This window comes from Tetrao urogallus, assembly GCF_951394365.1.
Source record: "Tetrao urogallus genome assembly, chromosome: 2".
NCBI classification, from domain to species: domain Eukaryota; kingdom Metazoa; phylum Chordata; class Aves; order Galliformes; family Phasianidae; genus Tetrao; species Tetrao urogallus.
Window position 1 is genome coordinate 91,487,897 of NC_136814.1, and position 19,082 is coordinate 91,506,978.

The 19,082-nt window shown below is 35.7% G+C and overlaps 1 protein-coding gene across 1 annotated transcript in view; it reads left to right on the plus strand.

Annotated features, from left to right (window-relative positions):
- Positions 1-19,082, plus strand: part of SNTG2 (syntrophin gamma 2) — a gene marked incomplete at both ends in the record, with an annotated part of 235,978 nt that overhangs the window by 174,498 nt on the left and 42,398 nt on the right. Inside the window, 2 exons of the mRNA XM_079532539.1 lie at positions 687-816; positions 8,633-8,671. Coding sequence (XP_079388665.1) covers positions 687-816; positions 8,633-8,671 — 169 coding nt within the window. The remainder of the gene's footprint in view (positions 1-686; positions 817-8,632; positions 8,672-19,082) is intronic.

Here is a 19,082-nt window from a genome sequence, read left to right on the forward strand (position 1 = left end):
GATGCATAGTATTGAATATACTGCAGACAGTAAGGAAGATATTGGCATCTGCAGAACAAAGTTGTTGTAAATACAGAAAGTACGCATAAAAATTGAATAAAATGCAATTGGATCTTAGCGTATGTACATGCTGTTAAGAGAAAGTTTCTTACATTCAAAAATGATTTAAAGAATTTTTTGAGTACAATCTTTAAATTTCTGTATCGTAAAAGAATTTAAAGGAAATGTTGCTTAGATTTTTATATAGAAAATATAGCAATCATAGACATTAAAACTGGAGAAGGCAGTTTGCTGCAGCATATATGCTACTAGCAAATGAAACCAAAACACAATAAAGAGGAAAAAGCATTTTGGTTTCAATAATGTTTATGTTTGTTCAAAAAGATCTAATGCATACTTATTGAATACAATACCCTATGTTCAGAAATAATAAATGTAGTCTATGTACTTAAGGGAAGTAAATAATCAGCACATATAGATGCTTGTACAGATAAAGCTTTTATTGTATGTGTTGCTCCTGATACTGTCCATTATTATCCTTCTTTTTGTTGCCTTTATTTTGATTTGTAAATTCAAACCTCAAGACTTTTCAGAAGTTGTTAAGATATTGTAGACACTGAGAAATATTGGACAGTTTCAGAAAACTGACATATCTTCCTTTATGGATATATTTCTTCTTACTGCAGATCTAATGCATTTGAAGTGCTGGCACTCGATGGAGTTAGCACTGGGATACTTCAGTTTTATACAGCCCAGGAGAGTGCTGACTGGCTGAGAGCAATATCAACTAACATCAGTGATTTGACACTGCAAAATGTATGTTACTTTCTGCATATTTTCTTGTCTGTGATGTTGTAAAATTATATCTAATTTTCCAAGGGCAGAAAACAATTCACACGTAAGATACAACATATAAACATATAAAATGTGTTCTAATGGGAAGGAAAAGGACAAATTAAACACCAGGAAGTGGTTGTCTGATCAATCAGAAGTAGTAAGAAGTTTTCAAGACTTGCAGTGTTATGTTAAAACAAATAACAGTAAAAAAATTCAGATTTTAACTATGATTTTAAAGCCTTTTTAAGGAAAAATATGGATCCTTCCTAGTCATTTCACAGAGCTTTAGAAATGGCCAAATAGTTTGTGTTTATATTTTTGTAATTAAAACATTCTTAAAATGAGTATTGATTTTGAAATAGGCGTGTGGAAATTCTAGCTAGAAGCTGGAATAGAATAGAAGCTAGTGAAGTGCGACTTATAGTGGCTTACTGGGAGATGGTATTTTTACCTCTGTAAGTTTTCTAGTTGTGTTATTTAAAATTGCATTATTTCATCCTTCTCTGCAAAAGCGTAAGGGTGCTTATCCTGGTGTAAGTTAAGGCTGTAAATTTATATGTGGCATTTGCTGTTGCAAGCATAAGTATTAAATAATCCCTGGAGAAACAGAAAATCATTATTTGGACAGGACATTATTATTCCAAGGAAGAACAACTAGAAATTATTGAAGATCCTGGAATGAATTATAGAGTTAAACAGGCAACTCAAGCATGTTCTATATTGGAAATATATTTCAGTCTTTCTGAAATGGTAGAAATCAATGATGAGAAAGGAAGTGTGCAGCTCTCCATGCCTGCACTGGTTTTAGTCTTTTTTTTTTTTTTTTTTTTTTTCCAGATGTGCTCAGACTGTAATTTTGCTTAGATGATCTGATAGATATCTTTAGTTGATACTTTTTATTCTAGAGTAATTGTTGCTTAGTTCTTTAAATTATATTCTGTATAATTTTTATTGGGTTTCAATATAAATCTTTGGTCAAACCAGATTATAAATAGAAGTTATTTTTCTAGTCTCCTAAAGTTACCTGTAATCACATTTGACCAAAATAGTTTTTTTATTAAACTAATTATTTTTTAACATTCAATTACTGAGTCAATATATTTGACAAAATCAAATACAGTTGCTTGTGATATGTTCTTTATAAATTATAGATATTGGTATTTGATAATTCTGCTATTCTAAATTATACGGGAATATTTTTAGAGCAATTCCAGACTATAGTTCCTAATCACATTTCTGTTTCTTTCACTTTCTAAAGTGAGAAAATGCCACTTTAAGGATATAGGTGAATAAATCAGTAAAAAGCAGCTATAAGCAGATTTTATTATGGGAAGGGTCTGTTATTTTCCTAATGTGCTATGCCCAGTAGAGTGTGTCCTGACACAATATCTTAATGGTTTTGCAACCTGTCAGCAACAATACTCTTTTTTGTACTGAGTATTTTTCTTGGTCCTCTCAATTATCTATCACAATAATGAATTGTGTAAACAAAGTAGTCCACCTGGTGTTCTTCTAAGTGGCCATTCAGGGAAGAAAGCTGTTGTGTGTGTTTCTTTTCAAACTTGAAAAATTAATGCATTCACTGTTCTCAGTCAGATATAAAGTCTGTACAAATCACATTAGAAAAGAGTAAATTTCTTCAATTTAGCGCTTGACAGGCTCTGTCACATGTGTAGCCTGTGCTGTGACTGGACTGGTCTGCACATTGTGCTGTTTTAATTACTAATAATCAAAACAGGAGGTGTAATAGCATAATAGTATCTATTTCATTGCAAACTACTTTTTTTAAGATCAAGAAGATGAGATTGGAGTGCACCTTAAGTGTATAGCAAAATACAGCAAGAGTCTGCTCCCCACCTCTAAGGGGCAAGGGACACAGAGTGTTTGACACCACAGCAAAAACGGCAAGGCCCTTGGAATAGTGTTCTAGTCTTCTGGATGCTTTTTATTACCTCACTGTTATCATTTCACAAAATGTTACTGCTGTTATCATCGTTAAGAAATCTGAAGTTCCTCCTACCTTTTTCCTTCTGCATCTATCCTGTAGTCCTTGAAGAGAATCACTACCTGTTGAAAAACTACTTCACATTATCCCTTATCTATTTAAAAGTTAATTTATTTATTTTGCCGACATTGAATTCAATTGTTTTCCAAATACTTAAAAAATTTTTATTGTCCCATGCCTTTATATCTTCACATTAATTATTTGCTTAATGCTCAATCACAATGGACCTTCTCACTGATACTGTTGGCATAAAGAATGCCAGTGTTCTTACTAGTTCTATTGCTAAGTATTTAAACAATATTTTCTATTCTTCTATTTTACTTCTGCTCATTTTTAGATTTTGCTAATATTCATTTCATGACTTGATCCAGTCTGCCTGCAGCTTAATCATTCTTAATTCAGTTATGCCTGTTAATGCTACTCTTTTATATACATTTGTCATGTACTTTTGCATACCATTTTGAATAATTTCGTTTTGAATTTTAGTTCTTAAATTGTTCATAGTGCCAGGCACCCTCTCTTTCATGCCACACTTTTCTCTATATAATTTATTTTGCCACTTTGCCACTTAGCAGTCTTGTTCAACAACAGCTAGCTCTCTGTCAGATCTCCCAGTTATGCCAGAAGACAACCTTATTGTAGGCAGTATAAAAATAACTACTGAAACATGACACTTCTGCTAATGTCAGACTACTCTTTTGAAGTACTAAAACATCTAACTTCTTTGCAAAGGCAAGCTATCTGGGGATAAAATAGAAAGGAGAAATTGTCTTTCAATAATGAAGATGTGGAGAGTCATTGCTGCGTAAGGTTGCTACCCCAGGATGCTAGTATATCTAGCAAGAGTTAATCAGTAGATGAGAAATAATGATTCTGGTACTAAGCTGTGAGATAGATAGTTCTTATAAAACGCAGAAGCACGGGGAATGTTACAACACAGTGAAAGAGGTAAGGGTGTCTTTCCAGCCCTGCTTATTGATCAATGCCTTGTACTTTCAGCTAGGGAAATCTCCTGATAACAGAAATACAAGCAGTGGATTGCTTTTTGCTAAGAACCCTTGCCCCAAATTATTCACCAGTCTGTTCATATTCTTGTATTTCACATGCTGTTACACCCACATGAATCTTCCCCATCATTGCCATTTGTGTTTCAATCCCCAAGCTTCTCAGTATTCCCCAAGCTTTCCACATTTACCTTTGGTGAATCAGAACCTCATATTTATTTCTTCATGCACATCTTTTCTCGCAAGAGGAGGTATAGTTGAAGAAACTGAGGGGAGATTGAAAACAGAAACTGCCAAATTCAAAAGCACAGGAGACAACTCAGTCTGCATCTGCTTCTCACTCCTGTTCTTATTTGCTTACTTAGAAGGTTCTTTGTAGGATGAAGTGGCAGTGCTGAGCTGGGGATGATTTTTACATGAGTTCTTTAGAATAAGTTCTCCCTCTGCTTTGCACCATTCAGGTAGCCAGCTATTCAACAAATAAAGCTTTACTCATGGATCTTAATTTTTTTTTTCAAACAGAAAAAAAAAAAAGCCACCTAAAAAAAGAAATACCTTTTCCAAAAAAGTGGTCAGATGCTGGAATGGGCTGCCTGGGGAGGTGGTAGAGTCACCAACCCTGGAGGTATTCAAGAACGTTTAGATGTTGTGTGGAGGAGCATGGTTTAGTGGAAAATATTGGTGTTTGGTGGACGGTTGGACTGGATGATCTTGTAGGTCTTTTCCAACCTTGGTGATTCTATGATCCTAAATTTAATGCTGTCAGTTCATTTGCATTAAAAAGACTTATTTTATATATATATATATATATATATATATATATATATATATATATATATAAAATTTATTACTTTCTCAAGTTTTTTTTCTATTTTTTCAGCATATTTTAAAGCTGTTATTTTTCAGTACGTTAATCACAAATAGATGAGTAATTTGCAAGCAGGTAAAAGAGTGAGTTAAGACGCAGTTGTGCCACTGTGAGCAGTATTTATAGTTTTTGTAAATAATTCCAGCAGCTTCACTGGAGGATGGTAGAAATTTAAAATTTGGTTGGAAGACAGGAATATTTGCCTCTTTTAAAAGACGTGTTGTAGTATTTAAACACTTTCTGCTATGCCTAAATGTGCAGGTGTATATAAGTGATACATTCTATCACTGTACAGAGAAATTTCTGACTTAAGAATTATGAGTTTTAAACTTACATATAAAAAGAAAGAGGGCAGATGGCTTCCTTTCATTAAACATACACACATAATATGTGTGATAAATACAGATGGAAATAAAATCCTTGAATGTCTATAATACACAGGAAGCAACATAAAAATTTGACTGTCTCGGTAGTACTACAAACAGTTTTACTGATGGGATGAAAATATGATACTTTTTTCTTGGTGCCTTTTTTTTTTAATTTTAAATTCAGAAAATCGTGTTTGAAAGTGCTACTTATCAAACCATTGAGACTATAAAGGGAAGTCAATAAGGATAGGAATTTCATCACCTAAATTTAGACAAACAGTAAGCAATTGTGTACAACCCTTTTAGAGGCAGAAAAGAAGAAGTAGGTACCTGTCAAGATCTTTATCTCTCTCTCTGCTGACTAGAAAGATAGTATATCAGATGTAAAATTATTATTATTATTATTTTTAACATTGTCAATAGTGAGATAAATCCCTACCTGGGAGATATTTAGATCTAGGTGTGTAGTTCTGAGTGATTTCATCCCCATTCCGTTCCTACCCTGTATGTATTCATTTAAAACAGTGTAGTAATTACAGTTGCTTAATGCTTCCAAGTTGCCTGCTGTCTTTGAAGATCCAAGGTTTTGTTTTTAGCCTCTCCTGATGTTTCCAGTTATTACACTGCAGTGCTGAAAACTCATGCAGTCCCTGCAAGGTGTTGCCTATTCCATTTGTATTCCTGTCTAAGTGCATCAGTTGTGCAGGGATATAGAGAGCACTTGCTGCCTTGCAAAGTGGAGAGTGCATACTTTTCTCTCCTCCTGATGTAACGTGATGCAGAAGGGGATCTTTCTGCTCCCCTCAGTTACATTAGGGCTGCAGCCATCCCTGCTTTGAATAGGGGAATGAGCTAAGGCTGTGCAGTGAAACACTGTGGAATAGGAAGCATTGCTTCCTGTACCAGAAGGAATCTGGACTGATGATGAGAATGTTCTTCCTTCACTCACCAGAAAAACTGCATGTCCTGTCTCATACTTAGGTTTCCAGGCTTATTGGAACATAGTAAAATAAAAGCAAGGTAGCAAAATTCTTCCTGTTACATTGAGTGCTGAAGTAATTTGACTGAACCGTAGAGGAGGATGAAAGAGATATGATCTCCACTAGTTCTGATTATCTGCACTGGTTTATATTGTAATATTTATGATGTCTTTGAGTTGACTTACAAGGAAATAATATTTTCTGTGCGTGTAGCTTGACTCCTGTGTAGTTACTTTGTGCATGTGTTTGTTTCTGAAGCACTGGAGATCACCTGTAGCTGAAGTTGAGCATTGTTTTATGGTATTCTTACTGATGTTACAGTGTTTCAGGTGTCTTTTCCTTATGTCCTGTACAAATACTCACATTACAGAGTGTGGTTCTTGAGTTCCCACTGTTTTGATACTGTCAGGGCCCTGAGAGCACCAAGAAGCTCTTCTACCTTTTCCTCTCCCCAGGGCTCCAAGTCCATGCAGGACCATGGCTTGAGCTGCTGTGGTCAGAGCTGTGTGTGAGAGCTGCGAGGAGCCATGCCAGAAGCCCCACTTCAGTCCTCTCATTTTGTCCTTGTCTTTGCTATGGTGCACATGAACTACAGGCAGTTCCCTATGTCTGTTGTGGTTATTCCCATTCTTCCTCTGGGATGGTGGGAAGGTGCAGCAGAGCATGGTGGGGCCCCTCTGGGAGTCTGATCAGCTCTCCCAACAGCACAGGGTGACAGCTAGGCATGGCAGCTGCCCCAGGGTCCCAGCAGGTCAGCCTTGGCCAACTCAACCCCTGAGGTGCAGTTAGCCCCACATGTCTGTTCTCATCAGCATGCCTGTTCTGTTTGACCACTCAATTCAATATAAATAGGCTGAAAAATATTCAGAGAGAAGGAGTCCTGATGGACCGTGATGGATTAGGGCTGACCAATAACTTCATCTAGCCAAGGGCCTTGGTTTTAGTCTGTGTACAGTAGAGGCTCCTGCTGTCGTCCTGTACTCCTCTTATACTTCATGTTTTGTTCTAGGGCCATTTTGTTTGCAGTCATAGATAATTTACTCTATGCAAAATAACTGCTTGCTATCACCATCTATTAGTTACATGTGCATGTGTACGTATATATCATTACATTCCACAATGGTACTTTGTGAAAACCAAATAAGCAACAGTCTCGTGGTCAGTATATTGTTATTTTATCGATAAACAAGTTAAACAGCTTCAGAGAGCCCACAAGAATTCCAGCAAACCCTGGCACATCCTGAAACCTCTGCAATTAGTTGTAACACAAAGCCTGTTGGCTGCTTCCATGCATATTTTCAGGACACGGATTGGATGGAATTAACTTTCTTCATTGCAGCCCTCATGGTGCAGTGATTTGCATTTGTGGCTAAATCTGTGTTGATATCAGTGTTTTGGCTGGTGCTAGTCAGTGCCTTTAGGGCATCAAGGATTTATCTTTTTCTCAATCTGAACCACCCTCAGTAAGGAGTGGGCAAGAAGCTGTGAAGGGTCATAGCTGGAACAGCTAACTTACACTGATGAAGGAGATATTCCATACCATCAATGTTGTGCTCAGCAATAAGTATGGGTTAGTGGGAAAAGATGGGTGATTTTTCTTCCATAACTGCTGGGAGACTAATTGGACATCTGTTGCTTGTAGCAGACACTGAGAGATTGCCTTTGGATCACTTCTTTTTTTTCCTTTTTCCTTTGTTTATTAAACTGTCTTTATCTTCACCCTTAAGTGTTACTGCTTTTCCTATTTTTAACCTCTTCCTGGCGGAACAAGGAAGCAAGAAGGCTGAGAACTACGTGACTGCAAACATGCTCTGCTTATCCCCAGATTTCATCTTACAAATCTACTATTGCCAGGATACAAGACAAGATTATGGATTTCTTCTGCTCTTTTCCTGTATCGATTGTAGCTTTTCCCATGCATAATTGTAGCGTTTGGTATTTATCATAAAGCTTTCACCGTTTATAACGTAGGCCAACAATGTCACTGGAGGTACTCATCATCTTTCTGGTTCTTGCAGTCTTTATCCCTGCATGTAGAGGAATGTATATTTCCACTAATTAAGTCTTCTTTTTAGATTCCATACTATTAGTATACTTACTAATACTTCACGTAAATCAGAGAGTATCTGCCAGGGTTTGCCCACCACTCATCTCTGCAAATGGTATCTGCCAAAGAAAATCTAAAATCAGACTAACTCTAATCTGAACAGTAAACAAGAAGAAAGATAAGTAATTTATACTGAATGGTAAACTAAGAGGAAATTCTAAGTAATGATTGATTCATCTCTAATCATGTCTTATGCTGTAAGTAAGGTGTGTACAGTATAATATTTTTACACAGAGTGGAAAACTTAAATTCAAAAATGCATATCTTTATTAAGGATTTTATGAAAACTTTTGAGTCTTTTGTTTTATAAACTTAGCAATAATGTAGTATTTATGCATGGAATTTTTAAATTTCTTACTATTTGGAAGTGAATGCAGTGTTTAGTAACTGTCCCAGTGCTAGCTGCATCACAGAAACACTTTACAGTATTAATAACTGTGTATTCTGCTTCTCTGTTCTATAGATGAAAATGGCAAATAAATGCTCTTCTCCCTCAGACCAGGTAAGACTTTCATTATGTTATCCACGTTTTCTGATGATTGCTAAGTTGTAAAATTAGCAGTAAGCCATTAGCAAACGCTGAAAGTTTTCTATGGTTTTAAGTTCTGAATTAAATTCTACTTAGTACATGATGTATATACATGACAGAGGGGTACAGTGTAACTTACAACTGTACCTTGGAAAGCACCAAGTGTGTTTGTGTGTAGTATAATCACAGTGAGTCTGACAAGTTAAGCGTGTGCTTCAATCTCACATAGTGCACAGTTAGCCAACAAGTTATGGATCTAATCTGCTTTGAACATGTCATATTGTGCAGATGGCATATTTGCCATCATCCTTTTGTCTGGGACTTCTAAAGGTCAGCCTGGTGAGCTATTTCTTCTGTTCCCGCTAGTCAAATGTCCCGAAGTCTCAAATGAATTTATCAAACTGGGAAGCCTTCTTACTTCAGATCTTTTTCTTTTACTATGTAAAACGTAATTTTAGCATTTTTTCAGGTTAATCCTGTAAGTTTGGGAAACACTTTGAAGGTTTTATTGGAAATTTTCACTTTATATGTGCTTTCACAGCATCAGTCTGGCATTGAACCATTACTCAGGAAGAAAGAGCCCAATCCTTGCACTTTCTAAAAAATGCTGGTTTATGGATTAAAAACTGAAAATGATGCAAAGTATCTTCCATATTTAATGTTTTACTAAAGTAATTTATTATAGAATTTTATTGCAGATATTAAAAACTGAGTCAAAAATGCTTTTTACTGGGAATAAATAAATAATTGTTACTAGCATGGCAGATTGAATGTTCTTTTATATGTCACTGATTTGTCATTTGTAAAACGTACTTGTAAATTTACGTACTTTTCTAGAAGCTATTAGAAATATTTAACTATTGACATGTTCTTACACATGATGTTATTTTCTTATATTTGTGTCAGTATTCGAAAAAAAATGCACCTGAAAAAAAAATGCACTCTTTAATTCTGTGTATGGCAGATAGTCAGCAATTGTCCCCAAACCAAAATAAATACTACATTGTATAAGAAGGAAGCATTTAATTGATCTCTTTGCCATGGTTTTTAATTATTAATCAAGTCCGTATGAAAAACTGTTGATTACGAAAGGTAGGGGAAAAAGTATTGAATATGAAATGACGTGTTCTTCCTTGTTTTTTAAAAAATATTGAGGACAGTCATACAGCCTGACATTTGATTTCCTGAATTAGCAGATTAGTCTCCGTAAACTGGCTCTCAGTGCAGAAAATTATCCCCTTCCAGAGTTATTCATATGAGGAACTTGGTACTGCTTCTTTAAATTATTCCTTATAGGAAACTTTTTTTCTGTCTTTCCTTTCATCGCTAGAAGAGAAACCTCCTAGGTTAGCATCTACAGTAAGTGCCTAAAATTAAGTAATACTTATCTCACTTTTTCTGTGCAGAGTATGAGAATAACAAAACAGAATCAGAACTTTAATGTCAGGCTTGAATATTTGAGACAGGACTGACAGAAACAAACACTGGGTTATTCCCTTGTATGGAGAGTTACCCCAGCCTGTGTTGTGCCAGTTTGTCCACAAGTACAAGTATTAACAGGTATACAGGTATTATAAAAATTTAAGTTATTTGGTAAGTAGCTCAGCTAAAGCTGTGGCTCCAAGTGGCTATATAACCTCTGTAGATCTCAGAAGAAAGGGGGGCTGAGCCAGGTTGTGCATTATTTTATTGAGTATGAAGCATGTTTACAGTCACCATTTTCCAAGTACTGTAACTTTTGATTCTGCCTGATGCAATTTATGACAGTTCTCTAGAGACTTGAAACCACTTGATTCTGTGTTATCAGCAGGCAATTAGAATGGGGACTCAATTTTGTAAGAGACACATTGCTAGATTGCTGTGTGCCTTTTATGAAACAGTAAATTAGGTGATTCTTAGTACAGAAAAACTACTTCTGAGAGTAGTTTTTTAAATTTCATTTGCTGTTTCTTTTTAATCTTTTTAAAACTAATAGAAGCATTTCTTGTCTTCCACTAAAACAATACAGTTTCTTCTTGGTAGAAATAGGAAAATATTGATCAAATATTAACCAGGACAATATAGTCTTTATGGTATAAAACAGATTTTCACTGTTTCCTGTGATGTCTTTTGTCTTGTTTGTTTCAATTTTTGCAGATGGAGGAAAAGGTGAACTCTCTCTATGTGTATTTTCATTTTCTCTTTTGTAGTGATTATAAGGTTTTCAGTATTTATAGAAGTCAATAATTTAGAGCACTGGAAGAATCCAGTATTTTCACCGCAGAAATACTTCACCAGAACTATTCACTGGCCTTCACAACCAGAGCCAAGACCTGCAATGGATGCAGTTGTGCATTAATTGAACCAACAGAAGTTTGGATCATTGTTTTTTATTTTGATATTTCTAAAATGTCTTCAGTAAGTAAAGAGACAATTGTCTAAACCATGAGCTCGCTCTTGACCTCTGGCAGAAATTATACAAAAAATGAAATCTGGAAACAACATATATGAAAGCACAGCATGTGACGAGGAAAGACTAGAGGACATAGATTAAGATGCCTCAGCAAGGGATAGATAGGTAACAAAACTTACCTGTTAGAAAAAGACAAAGACAAATGTTTGTCTTCTACACAGCACATCAGAAGTCAGCCTTCTTAAAAGGCTTTTAAGTTGACCTTAAAAATTACTAAATCTCAAGTTACACTATGAGGAAATTTTTGATGATGTTTATTCTTTTGAGGCCTGGAGATATAAGAAAGGCTGGTCAAAGTCTGTTTAAATTTTAATATATTCATTGGTCCTTATTTTTTATGTTTTTTTCTTATTTCTTTGGGTATTTCAACTACAAACTGTGATACCACCTCCACTGTTAATTAGCTTGTACTCTTTTTTACTGTATTTTGACATTGTTTACCCAAGTAGAATTCCTAAGACATCTTACTCATCTATCTGGCCTGTTAGTTTATCCCATTGTTATTAGCCATGGGCTTGAGCAGCCAGGCGATTTTCCTATTGTGCTGTCTGCAATGTTCCACAGTTTCCCAAGGTATTACCTTGTCAGTTAAATGTCAGTCCAGGCTGGCCATCTTCCACAACCATGTCTCCATTGTGGCTTTGGAAAAAGAGGCAAGCATTCAAGGTTGTATGTACTAAATTACTTCAAGACAAGCAAGTTGTTCTGTTGTAGGGCCTTGGCAGGTATACTGCATGTGATGATATACTGAAAATACTGACCAGAGGTTATCCATGACCTATGTGGAAACACTGAAAGAAATGGGGTTTTGGTACTTAAAGAACAGAGCACAGAGATATAAATGAAATTTTCAAGAGTGTTAATGCTTAGTGATAGCAAGTACAAAAGGCAAGGAATATCAGAAGCCTCTTTTCCCCTATGTTTTTGATACTATGTGGTCTTAATTCTGAGTAAAGAGATTTTCAAATATGGAGAGTTTTCCCATTATTCCTCCTTGTGAACTGTTGTCCCAGGTATGCCATGAACATTTTCTCTTGGTTTCATGCTGCAAGTTAAAAGGAACCCTACATATACTCTTGTAAGATCAATTAAAAGTGTAGAATGTGCTCATAAAATTAGTAAGTCTGAACTGTTAGTATGGAGAAGTTAGATTCTTACAGACAATTTTGTAATTTGCAACTGTAAAAAGACAGCAGAACTAAATTCTTTCAAGCATAAAGTAACCACTTAAAGTACAATTGAGATGTTCCTTGGTGGCTGTTTTAACTTCTTTTGCATGGGAGGTCAGCTGTGCAAGAGAATTCTAGTGAAATTCTCTTGATCTGCTTCAAAGATTTTTCTTGGACCTCTTCTCTTTCACTGAAAATACAACTTATTCTAATAGATAAGTACCACTTCAAAGCACTTGAACTTTTTAACCTATCAGTTCGCTATTATGTAGTACCTTTGTGGGGTAAATAATTATTTTGCTTATTTTTGAGAGAAGCTTGCTGCAGATGAAAAGGTAGGCAAAATTTGCCAGACTTTCCAGAACAAATCAAGAAATTATACAACTGTGTTTCTGAACTTATTTCGTGGAGTGTGGCACATTGTCTACAATACACACATTTCTCAGTTTCCACAGTGTTTACATTTTCCAATTGGTGTGTGTTATGTTAATGAAATAGTTTATCTTAATTTTTTCTTTGAAATTGTGAAGTTTCTAAACATTGGATTCTAAAAAATGTAGAATAGATTCAATGAAGGAAATGTACTCCTATTTAAGTTGAAATGTTCAAAAAAGTGCATGTCAGTAGTGCTTCTTGCCCTAATGAAGACTACTTCTTCCAACATTAAGCTTTTTCTGTGATTTCTCTGGCAGTGTGTCTCTTTGCAGCTTTTAGAACCCATTGCTTTTCCAAGTAATATTATAGAACTATAAAACTATTTCACTGGATTAACACTGTCAGTTCAGTCCTCCTTCTGAATGATTCTCCAATTAAGATTATTTTAACAGACTTTTAAGTAGAACTGTTATTTCATTGTTTAACATGTAAAAGGAACCTAAGACTATATTTTCATCAGTTTTCTTCTTTGAAGACACTTTTGCAGTACCTGTGTTTTCAAAGTTTTTTTTTCCTTTTCCGAAAAGGCAGAAGAAACAATTTGAGTATTTGGTGAAAAAGGGAATAGCTTTTTAGGTATACTTTCTAGTTGTTGTAATATGTTAAGATATAAAATAGAAAAATAGGACCAAAAGCATGAGAACATGAATTTTCCATTTTTAATTAGTTTAGATAGCTCCTGCTACACAAACAGTCCTACTGATTTAGTATAATACAAGAATGCAAACAGAACTGGAAATCTGCTAATACAGAATAAGGAGGATCATGATAGTTAAATAAGATTTGACCACATATTGCTGAGATATGAATGTTGCTTTTGAAGTGAGAAAAGGAACTATTGTGCAGCATGAATAAAGAATGAAATCTAATTAGGTAAAAGAATGTTCCGATTCACGTAAAATTAATTCTAATTGCAGAAATACTCTGTGAAATGATGTCCATAAAAATGACAAACTAAACCGGAAGAACTAACAGGAAAAGACAGGGGGAAAGTACAGTATTAAGAGGTCAAGATAAAACTTCAGCAGTTTGATATCACAGACATAAAATTTAAGTGATTGAACTGAAAGGAAAAGGATTTATAATTGGATCTAACAGATTTTAAAAATCTGGGTCTTGTTTTGCTGATAGCCATTTTCTTGATCTCTAGATTCAATGAGAGAACTCAAATGTTTTCCTATCTAGATCACTAAGTATTTAAACAAATACAGTCTCCCAAAAAGAGGTGTGAATGTGCTCAAGTACTGAAACTTCTGGTAATTTCATCAAACACCAGAGTAAGTTGCTCAGAGAGGCTATGGAATCTCTATCTTTGTTTGATATTAAAAAACAAATCATATTAATTATTATGCCATATATTATATGTTTTATAAGTTGATAATTAAAACTCAAATGAACGTGTTGCTGAGCAAACTTATTTACATTGGCTACAAAACAGGATAATGGACTGAATGACCTCCAGCGACCCCTCTCAGACTAAAACTGTTCTGTAATTCTGTGTGGCTCTTCTTTCCAGAAAGACCCTTATATATTGTCAAAGAGAAAAATCTGGGCTCTAACAGAGCTATTTTGATGTCTGACAGAAGGCTAATAGATTAATATTTTCAACTGAGTAGAGATATGCATTTTGTTTTTTCACATCTGCTCACAGGACAGATACAACTGATATTTAGTCATGGAAACTGATTTGCATGCTGCCTGCTTTTCATCAGGCATTCCTTTCACATGACAGGCAACTGTGCACTGTAGAAGGGCCACAGAACTCAGATCAGTAGTTGGGCCAGTATTGCTCGGAGCTGTAGTACATACATTATTGGTTTACCACTGTCTGTAGTGCTCAGAAAGAATTTTTTTCAAATGCCATTTATTGCATTCAGGAGTGAGCTTTGTGTTCTGGATCCTAACCTGAGCAAGACGACTATTATGAATATAGTTAGTGTCATCAGCCCCAAGACTCACTGCCTCCTTATTAAAACAAGTAAAGATGTAAATTAATTATCACTACACATAAGACTCTGAATAATCTTTATGTATGTGAAAGACAGATAGAGAAGGTCATAGAGATACAGGAAATCTATTAGCTTTTCTTCCCTCTACAGAATCATAGAATCGCTCAGGCTGGAAAAGACCTTAAAGATCATCAAGTCCAACCATGACCTAAACATACTACCCTAAATAACAACCATCTTCTAAATCAACACTCCCTCCCAACTTGGTGTCGACTGCAAACTTACTGATGGTGCTCTCAATCACCTCATGAAGATCTTTAATAAAGATGTTAAATAGAAGCCCCAGTACCGAGCTCTGGGGGATACTGCTTGTGACTGGGAGTCATCACTCCAGTATGTGTTCTTTTCAAAACAAGCTCTACCACTTGTTTTCAAAAAGACTATAAACAATTTACTAAGTTATCTCAAGATGTACTTCTCTTTGCTTTCTTAGTTTTGTATTGTTTTGTGATGCAACAGGGAACAACACTGATTCTTGATCTGCAGGCCAAGCTGGCATCTGTGGTAGGTTCTTATCTCACTTTAATAATACAAGTGTACCCATCTGTTTTGACTTTTCATACATCAGAGATCTACTTGACTTTCTTTATTTCCCTCTTGACTGTTAGGCTTCATTTGTCTTTTGTAACAATTTAACAATAAGTACTATATACAAAAGGTACTGATGGATTTATTAAATGTAACACGTTAAGTTTGCAGTCATTACTGCATTGAGATGTCTTATTGCTGTAGGAAAATAATAAGCATAAATAAGTTCCATTTATCTGCTAGAATTGGATTACATTTTATTACTGACTTGTTAAGTCTCCTCATAATGAGTGCTGTTGTTCATTTTGTTTCTACAGGAACTTTTCTTATTCATATTAGATCACAGTAGAAACTTGATAATACGTTGATGATCTGTGGGTAATTTTCCATACAGAATCAGATAGTAGTCTTAAATTGATTATGTAGTATGGAAATAGAATGGTGAAAGCTGTCCTGAGAATGGTATAGTTCATAGTATAATGCCTAATTACTCATTGAAAATTCAAATGTCAGAATTCAGTCCAAATAACAGAACTTTTTTTTTGTGTGTGCTATTTCCATTTGAAAAAAATGCATTTTTAAAAATGTATATATGTATGCAGAAGTTAAGCAAACACTGATTCTGATAAAGGAAATTCTATTTTCCTTCTTTAATTTTAAAAACATTTTTTTTTCTTCTTATCATGGAATCATAGAATGGTTTGGGTTGGAAGGAACCACAAACTCCAACCCCCTACCACATGCACGGCTGCCAACCTCCATATCTAATACTAGACCAGGCTGCCCAGAGCCCCATCCAGTCTAGCCTTGAACACCTCCAGGGATGGGGCAAGCAATACATCTGGTATCTTCTTTATGTTTTTTTCCTCCTAGATATTTTTACCATGTTTTCCCCTTCATATACCTGTATAGTGTGCTTTTGTTTGTTCTCTCCATTTTAATTTTCTGTTTTGTCATATTCCTGTATTTTCTATTCAGTAGGAAGAAAAACCTAAACTGCTTAGTATCTTTTCCATTGTCTTTTTCAATCTTGTAATTTAAAAGATTTTTGATGGGTGTTTTATTCTTTTAAAATAACATTGAGCAGTAGCACAACCTGTTTTTGTGGATATATATATATTTTTTCTTTTGTAAGACACAAATTAGCAGTCTGTTTTTTTCTTATTTCTACTATGAAGTATATAATTATTTCCTTCTTCCACAAGCTATGAGGACAAAGCTCAGTAAAGGTTCCTAAGGGAATAAAGAGTGAAGAACTGTTGATCATTTTCTGATATTTCTTGGGAATTATAATGACATTTAGAAACAAAAAAAGTTCTCAATGTTTTTAGTGGTTCTAGTATAATGTTTGTTTTGATCATACATTGTTTGCTGTTTTTTTATTTTTATATAAGTTCTTCCTGAAACTGAAGTTTTGTAAGTTGTTTCCATTAAGCAGACTAAATAGAGAGCAGTGTATTTGAAATGTAACTGAAGTAGTAGTGTTTAGTTTTTGAGGAAGTATAGGTTACCTTATTCCATATTGATGTATTTTTTCATAAGAATTTAGATGAATGAGAAGTTAAATACAATATTAGAATGTTGTAATAGTTCAGTGAACCATTCCCTCAGAAAGAGGTTGAATTCTCCCAGAATCTAATTCAGAGGATGTGTTATTGTATTATTTATTGTATTATTCATTTTTGTCTGAGGTTGAAAGGGATTCTACAAGCGACCCTTGGGACAACTTAACATTCACTTTATGGATGTTAGTAGTTAAGAAAACCACCTCTTTTTGATGTGAAGAATCAACTTTAAAGCTGATTCTGATCTATTGCAGGAAGACTGATCACAGTATTGTGTGACTAATAAAAATAATAATGCAGTTCCATTTCAGCAAAAAACTTAGAGCACATGCCCAAAAGTATGTCTGCAGCTAATAAAAAAATGCATTCTGTGTTGATAGCTAAATACATTTTCAAGAGAATTACGTAGAAGATTAAGTGCTACACTAAATCATGGCTATAATGTTTGGCACTGCTACCAACGTCTTGCAGTCATAGATAAGAATACAAGAGTGACAGAGTCTTCATACAAAATCTATAAAGTAAGTAAAGGATATTATTCCCATCTCGCAGATGGAAAATTTTGGCAAAAAGAACATGTTCATTGCAAAGAAATCTTTTACTTCAAGTTAGAGAAATTCAGTACCCTTTCTCTAAGTGTAAGAAAGTCAAAAGAAGGTTATGGTTGATTTTTGCATTACGGTTGGTACATAAGACCTATGCTTACAGGCCAAGTTTTGGTTCCTGTCAACTAGATGAATCAAGCTAAAAATTTTATTTTCAGTATCAGAATATGACACACAGTTTGAAGTGAAAATACACCTGACAAATGGAGTTGCAGTTTTCAGATACCATCCTGCCCAGAGTTTCAGCTAAGAACTTCTAAGAAATTCTGATCTAGTACATAGAATGTAAATTTTTGGCTTGTTGCTAGATATATCATTATATTTTTCAATATGAGTCATGTAATTGGTTTAATATATGGTGCTTGTTGAATGGCCTGGTCAAGCTGAAGACTTTATCCACGACTATGTTTTTATATTTGACATTGTGGAATTCTTTTGCAAATGCTGTTTTAAAAGATGATGATTCTGATGGCAGTGATGATAATGATAAATGAAAAACAATAGTGAGCTAAATCTTTTATTTCTCAATGTAGTCAGTAAATTATTTAGTAGTTATACAGATTAATGAATTGCATGCATTTGCAAGTCAGCAATCATGAATTTCAGCATGTAAAGGAGAATAACGTATTGTTTGGATCCTGCGATTTGGACATAGTTGTTTTTTCTCAGGATTATTTCATATTATATTATCATGCTGATAAAAGCAATATTTAACTGGCAGAGCACAGAGGGTCGTTGTTGGCAGTGCAGAGTCCGGTTTGAGACCTGTAACGAGCGGTGTTCCTCAGGGGTCAGTGCTGGGTCCAGTCTTGTTCAACATCTTCATCAATGACCTTGATGAGGGGATAGAGGCCACCCTCAGCAAGTTTGATGATAGAACGAAGCTGGGAGGATTGGCTGACACGCCTGAAGGCTGTGCTGCCATTCAGCAAGACCTGGACAGGCTGGAGAGCTGGGCAGAAAAAAAACGGATGAGGTTCAACAAAAGCAAGTGTAGAGTCTTGCATCTGGGGAGGAATAATTCCATGCACCAGTACAGGTTGGGGGATGACCTGCTGGAGAGGAGCTCTGCAGAGCGGGACCTGGGTGTCCTGGTGGATGACAGGCTGGCCATGAGCCAGCAGTGTGCCCTTGTGGACAAGAGGGCCAATGGCATCCTGGGGTGCATTAAAAAGAGCGTGTCCAGCAGGTCGAGGGAGGTGATCCTCCCCCTCTACTCTGCCCTGGTGAGGCCTCATCTGGAGTATTGTGTCCAGTTCTGTGCTCCCCACTACAAAAAGGAGAGGGATCTCTTGGAAAGAGTCCAGCAGAGGGCCACAAAGATGGTGAAGGGCCTGGAGCATCTCTCCTATGAGGAAAGGCTGAGTGAACTGCGTCTGTTCAGCCTTGAGAAAAGAAGACTGAGAAGGGACCTGATCCAGGTCTATAAGTATCTACGGTGTGGGGGGCAGAGTGGTGAGGCTGGACTGTTTGCAGCGGTGTGTGGAGACAGGACAAGGGGAAATGGCCGGAAACTGCAGCATAGGAAGTTCTGCACAAATGTGCGCAAGAACTTCTTTACGGTGAGGTGACGGAGCACTGGAACAGGCTGCCCAGGGAGGTGGTGGAGTCTCCTTCTCTG